At 39.9% G+C, this 7,362-nt stretch overlaps 1 protein-coding gene across 1 annotated transcript in view; it reads left to right on the forward strand.

The window, feature by feature from the left end:
- The window catches only part of scn3b (sodium channel, voltage-gated, type III, beta), a 7,829-nt gene extending 1,210 nt beyond the window's left edge, over positions 1-6,619 (forward strand). The window contains exons 2-5 of the mRNA XM_076100964.1: positions 843-1,021; positions 1,139-1,367; positions 4,481-4,619; positions 6,556-6,619. Coding sequence (XP_075957079.1) covers positions 843-1,021; positions 1,139-1,367; positions 4,481-4,619; positions 6,556-6,619 — 611 coding nt within the window. The remainder of the gene's footprint in view (positions 1-842; positions 1,022-1,138; positions 1,368-4,480; positions 4,620-6,555) is intronic.
- Positions 6,620-7,362: the final 743 nt, after the last annotated feature.

Genomic DNA, 7,362 nt, shown 5'->3' on the forward strand with positions numbered 1-7,362 from the left:
AGCTTCCCTTCAAACATGTTTTTAGACCTGTAAAAATACACTTCTTTGAATAATAATTAGTGTCCTATATCGTTTTTCCACAAAAACAATAATTAACTTGTTAGTAATTCGAAGAAATTACATGTATTAGTTACCCCTCACTCAAATATCCAAAATCTGGAACATGCAGAATAATGTTTTTATGCCTACAGACCGGCAACATGTACGTACGGCCATATGGTCCATTCTCATTAACACGATATCTCAGGAACACCTGGAGGGAATTTCTTCAAATTTGGCACAAACATCCGTTTGGACTCAAAGATGAACTGATTAGAAATAGATTTTTGGCCATAACGCAAGAATTGATATTCTAACTATGACAATTTCACACAAATGTCTGATACAAAATTATCAAGTGACAGACATGGATGTAAACTGACACTTGACTGGTTGGTGGAGGCATACAACCGCAAAGTGGCAATTTGACTCACTTCAAAAGTTTTTACATGATGTCTCCTACTTTAATAAAAAGTCTATTCTCAGTCTTTGTGCACTGAAGGTTTCAAGTTTCCACATCACACTTGCATATTCTGGCATACTAGTTGTATACTGGACTTGGCTTCTAAACTAGTAGTGATCACCTTGTACCTATACATCTCAAACTCACATTTAAGATGAGCACAGATACACTTTCAGCAGATGAAAGTGAAAATAGCCTCTAGTGTCAAACCCTGCACATAGATAATTCTGCACCGTGAAAGTCAAACACAAAGTAACAATAAGCAAAACTGTGGAGGCGGAATTTTAACATTGTTGAGCTTTCATCAGGCTATGTTATTGACATTTCCATGCTCCTTCAGTCCACCTGAGCCGGCCGGTATGTGTCGATATCCCGTCGGAGACGAATGCAGTCCTGGGGAAATCCATGAAGTTGACCTGCATTTATTGTATGAAGAGGGATGAGATCAAATCAAAGACGCATGTGGATTGGTACTACATGCCAAACAAAGAAAAAGACATCCCATCTAACAAAACTCCTGTAGGTCCCTGCTATATTATTGTGTATAATATAACACGTTGTATGTGTTCATACCAGTATGTTTAGTAGCCGATATATATTTTATGCATACACCTGCTTGTCTTTCCTCTCTCCTAGATATACAAGTATGTTGTTGACAGTCCAGTTGAATTGGACGGACCATATAAGGGCCGTCTGGCCTGGAATGGGAGCCCGGACTTGCAAGATCTTTCCATTCGAATCATCAACGTCACCTACAATGACAGTGGCATTTATGAGTGCAACGTCTATCGCCAGTTTACGTTTGACTACTTCAAACCATCGGCCTCCCTCACCAAGGAAATCAAGTTGAAGGTGAAAGCAAAAGGTGCGGCTAACAGTTACCCACTCTTTCCATGTTACTTTACCCTGTTCCTGTTCTGTGCTCGGGCTTAGCAAAATGCTTGGTTGCTACAGCTCAGTGTTAAGTCCAGCTATGGTTCTGTGTGGAGACAAATCAGTTTTGCAGGGTTATTCCAGAGCTACACATGAGGTTATTCAGACTTGTGTTTGCCCTTGAATGTTTATCTGTCATTGGCATGCCCCTGTGAGGTTACTAAAAATAGACATCGGTCCCAAGAGATCTACAACTCAGCATTACTGTTCGGCACTTTTAAATGGTTATGAAACAGTCTCGATCTGTTGTCTCTGTGTGACCTACATAAGTTAACGAGAGCATCACCGAGAAGATTGGCTATTTCTAAACAGTTATTCGCAATCCTTGTTATCGGTGGCATCGGGTTGGATTGCGCGCAAAATCAGATGATGTCATGCAGGCTCACCAGAAAGTCCTTAAGCTCAGACTCCAGTGGGGCTTCCGGCAGTAGACAGACCACCGCGGACAGATCTGGAGGTTTAGGCCGTATTGCTGGGCCCGCGAGAGGAAAGGGAAGCACAGAGAGAACCAGGACCAGGATTCAGACGGTAAGAGTTTTCTAAGGGAATCTGGTGCTGGGAAACACTTCTGCTTTTGTCCACAGGTACCACGGAAATCAACACAAAATGAAAGTTACCTGTAGAAGCTTTAAGCTTTTTACCCCAATCTATTTCATCCATTGCATTTCAAATAAAAAATGCAAGAAACACTTTTACAGCCCTGAAGAAATGTGTTATTAATATTTAGCCTTTAAAAGCTCTCCAAAAGCCAGTATTGGTCTAGCAGTGACTCCACAGGAGTGATTCTACAGCTAAATATTTAAAATATCTAATTAATCTGTGTACATTTTTTTTCCTGCATGATTTTCAATATCAGAAGAATGGATTTATGTTAACCAATGTTCTCAGAACTGAGATACATTTAATCAAAATAACTTTTCAGATGCAGGACAGCATAACTGATCACTCCCCAGCAGTATTGCACATTCTAACGCTACCATGATGATGATGATGATGATGATGAGGAGGAGGAGGAGGATGATACTGCTGCACACATATATGTTGGAGAGGTTAAGCTCACGCCTGTTAATTAACAATCCCTCCTGGTACAAATACAAGTCTGTGCCATGTTGGCTTCTGAGTACTGAGTGTTCTCTTTGTGCTGCCCTCCTTCGATGTTTGCTTTAAGTGGGTTTTGCATTTTATTATACATTTCCAACTTTCACTTTCAGCGTTTCCACTAAGTGATGCATCGGTGCGAGGGCTCTAACAACACCACTTTCCCTCTCTCCCCTTTGTTGCCCCTGTACTGAGAAGGAATAATTGTGTGTCTTGTTTTGTCTGCCTTTATTGTTCATCAAAGCTTTCTTCTGTTGTCATTGAAGGGGTTAATTCAAACCAACTACTTTGCTATCTATGATAAGCGGTAATGTATTCTGCTTCCCGAATGCTTGGCTTGCTGAATGTGTCATTTTCCACTTTGATCGAATATACAATACAACATGTATATTTGGAACTACTTTCAAGGTCTTTAACTTTACATTATATAAAACTGCTTGCATGTGGTATATAGTTCACTATCAGAGGCATTCAAAGATAGGCCAGGCAGGCTGTATTCCAGTGTTTGGTCTTCATCTGGAAAAAGAAGAGTGAAAATTGGATGTGATTTTCCTCCGAAGTGCAACTATCTGAAATATACCACAGTTTTGATCTTTTATACATATTCAAAAGCCTCTCCTTCACATCTCATACATGTGGGACCAAATTTCATAAAAGCCACCAGCCAGTGTATACTGTAGATTACAGCTAGGGAATCATGTTGCTGTAATGATGTCCATAGTAGCAGAATGGATTAGTTTACGGCAAACATATCTGTGCTGTCCCATCTAAGGGATTATATTACACTAATAGCCTCTATGTGCAGAGACTGCAGAATCAAATCAGTGAAAGCTGTTAACTGTCTGGTCAGCAGGCTTTCTGGAATTTGGTACACACTCACAGGCACAGTGGTTCACAGTGGCTCATAACGATCCTGAAATTAATTATATTTAAAGGATAGATTCTAAGATTTTTTCCAAGTCAGGTGCACATTTGAAATAGTTTTTGCTTGCTGGAATCAGTCCTCCTGTTCATTCCAGTCATTAAAAAAACCTTTATGATGCAGTTCCAATGTAAGTGATGGAGACAATCCATGTAAAGATATTACTTAATGAGTTGTAATTTAATATATGTCTTATAACATGAAAATGATGACCTAAAATATGAGGTGTGTAATGCCCTGAGAACCACTGTGACTTTGCATATCTATCATATTTCATATTTAAAGGTACCCTGTGGAGTTCTTGACTACTAGCAGATGTATGGAGCACTGTTTTTAGGTCCCTGTTTTGTTTGTACCATGCAATCATATAAGGACGCACATGCACACTGCCATCTGTTTCACACTACCAACGGACAAAACAATGTAGCTATGCTGCAACAAAAGCAGCAAATAAGACAAGATTGGATGTAAACAATGCACAATTTAAAGCATTTACAAAAAGAAAATTGGCTCTGCAAATGTATGAACACAACAAATATATATATATATATATTTATATATATATATATTCTGGTAACAACCACTGAATGCAAACACAACTTTTGTTTGTTAACAAGAAAACTCCACAAGCCACCTTTAACTCCCTATAGGCTATATTTTCATTTTACTACAGGTATGGCCATAATGTTCTGTATGCAACATAGTTTGTGCATCATTTTTAAAGTCTTTCGAAGAGGATACACACTGGAACACTTGACCTGGCTTTGCTTAAAGTTCAGATGCATCGTAATAACTGTTGCACCTATTGAGTTGGGCTCAACTGTTACCATACAAATATTGCCTTCTCTATAATGACTGAGAGCTGATTGTGGGTCAGCAGTGTTGCACATACATGAACAAGCTTAACACTTTCTTAAATATAGTGAATACAGAAATTCTCCCCTGCTATATTCAACACAGAGACATTCATAGGAAGGATGCATACTGAATAATACATGTTCCTTGCTATTGTTGTTGCTCCGCAGCCACCGGAGAGACCGCAGCGCTCTACTCTGAGATCATGATGTATGTGCTGCTGGTGTGCTTGACCTGCTGGCTGCTAGTAGAGATGGTCTACTGCTACAGGAAGATTTCCAAGTCAGATGAGCAGACACAGGACACAGCGTGAGTCTCACACGGACACATGAGTATGGATGCAAACACAGATAAGTGGGAGTCTGGGTACGAAGGAAAGCAGGTAATTGGAACACAATCCTTTTTCCAAAGTGCAACAGCAACGCAGTGGGTTCAGTGAGTCACCAAGATGGTGTGTGCCAAATAAATGTTACCTGTGTGTTCCTGGGTGTCTGGTTATTACATAATAATAAGTAGAAATTTAGAAACAGGTCTGAAAGAGAGATTATGGAGGCAAAGATTGACGGAAAGAGGTGAAGGGAAAGAGTCAGACACGCAAACAGACAGAGAGTTAATTGAGTCGGCACTGCATCAGTTTGTAACCTCCTGCAACAGTAATCTGTCTTTTCACTTAGACTACCTGACAGGCCTGAATAATTCTAAGCACTGCTGACTGCTCTTTTTTCTAAACAGCCTTTTTACATCACTGGTGGATTTGCAGCTCCATCAGAAACTCATTTTCTGCAGCACCTTGTCAGCACTGACAAAGACTCAAATGTGCTTGTACAGCTCCCTCCGGGTTGTCGTGGTGTTGACGAGGCCACTCAATCCAGGTTGACAACTTCTGAACAGGCAATTTATGTCCCGAACAGAACAATCCCAGAGAACATGTGCTTATCCAGTTCTTGTGGTTTTGCGAGCGATTAATCCTGATTTCAAATATGATGCATAGAGCCCAGACAAATAGATACACAGGGGTTGGACACAACACAACACAACCTAATAGAGAAACATTGTAAAGTAACACTTTATTCCAACGCTGGTACTAAAAATAGAGAAAATACAGACCTCTATATCGTGAAATCTTTGGAAATAATTTGGGAACTGTAAGTTACAGACCTGTTCAATAAAGCATCAGCAAACAAATTGACAAAAATGCAATGTAGAACTATGATAGTTACATAAATATTTTCAAGTTTTCAAAATATAATGCGATAGATATGTCACCTTGGGCTCTGAGAAATTGTGCATTTTCTGACATTTTATAGACAAAACAATCAATCGAGAAAATGATCAAATCAATGAATCAAAACGAATCGTTTTTGCAGCTCCAATGAAGTGAACCAGCTCTATAGAACTCAGCAAGCATTTTTATTTAGCAACATTTAGTGGCACATTTAAGCCATGAAGGGGCTGTCGACTTATGTTATATTTTTTTAAGTAGAAATCAGCCCTCAGCATTTAAGTAAAGTTTATTGGTCAATGTTCAGATCATGAGTGCACATTAATTCAAAGCATCAAGTGATCGAATGTGCGTAACTTTGTACACTTGATCAGTTCCTGCAGCTGAAAGAGTGAATGGGTTGTGGCGGTTATTGACCCGTATGACAGCACGTCTGACTGTAAGAAACTACACCCACTCAAAGAGGCTGTTTCGTGGTGGACTTCTTAGCTACTCTGGCTTCATGGATATGTAGCAGAACAGTCTGTGATGCATTAGAGGGTTTACCGAAGTTACCGAAGGGAAAGATGGAACGCAGCAGCAAAAGTGATAATCTGTAAAAAAAAAAAAAAGACACGCATACAAAATGAGGCTCTGTTTTAAATATGCTGACAGAGTCACAAAAGTCTTCTCACTATTATGAATTCTACTTCATCTACACAGTTTCTGTGCAGTTCTATTAAATTGAGCGCATATTTGGTGGAGGTAGTGTGGTTTTTAACAATATGAAAAATTGCTGTTAAATACTGTATGAGGTCGTCATTTATTTCTGATGACGTTTTCCTCTGGGTGTGTACATTGCCGTGACATCATGAATAAGGGACAGTTATGAATGCAGAAGGCGCACAGTCCCATAAGGGAACAGCGTGATGTTACACCGCTGTTCAAACCTTAACCAGCACTATTTTGTGGTACATGGTGATAGAAATTGTCCTACCACCAGGTCTTAGACACTCCTCTGTTTCTATACCAATCTGCCTGCAGGACAAACTACCTAGCCATTCCTTCTGAGCAGAAAGACAACCCAGCCGCTCCTGTTACCGAATAAAAGCTGTTAACAGTGACACGGTATTTTACATGTGACTCTCTCAACCTGATCCCGATCAGTGAAATCATCCCTCTCTCTCTTTTTAACTCACTGTTTATACTCACTCTTCTAGACTCATAACTCACGTGCAGCTTGTGGAGTCCTGTTGCTTCAGCACCCTGTGTGTCTCCTCTTGCTCGCTCACTTTGCCATTTTTGGAAATGTCACCTGATCACTGGTCCCCCATTCGTTCTCTCCCCCCATTCAGTGTACAGTCGTTCAATATAAAACATGACAATTATGAGTACATACAATTCAAACACAGTCCCCTCAGGCACTGAACTGCATATCAAGTTAATAAATGATATCAGTCTACATTGTATGGCATTTGCATGTATATGAAATAGGGTTCCTGAGTTATAATAATCCTTAAGGACACATTTGTATTAGCTCATGTTGACTTTGTATATCATTCCATTTTGCAGTCTGCAATATGCCACTGGTTATTTAGCACATCAATTATTCCATGTTGAGTAAGATTGAACATGTTCTCTGCTCTTTTTAGATATTAACCAATCACGATGGAACTTCGATGACAGTAAAAAGGCATAGAGCCCACAAGCTCGTCTATGCCACTATGAAGGTATCATTACTCCCAGACAGCCATGGGAATCCGGCCAACCGACCTTCCCTGTGTATCAACAAAAAAAGTGCTCATTTGTCTCCTCCTTTCCTCACAATTTGTTTTTACCTTCGTGCCAGGC

The sequence above is a fragment of the Anarhichas minor genome, unplaced genomic scaffold (genome assembly GCF_050575085.1).
Source record: "Anarhichas minor isolate MPS153535 unplaced genomic scaffold, ASM5057508v1 ptg000026l, whole genome shotgun sequence".
Classification (NCBI taxonomy): Eukaryota; Metazoa; Chordata; class Actinopteri; order Perciformes; family Anarhichadidae; genus Anarhichas; species Anarhichas minor.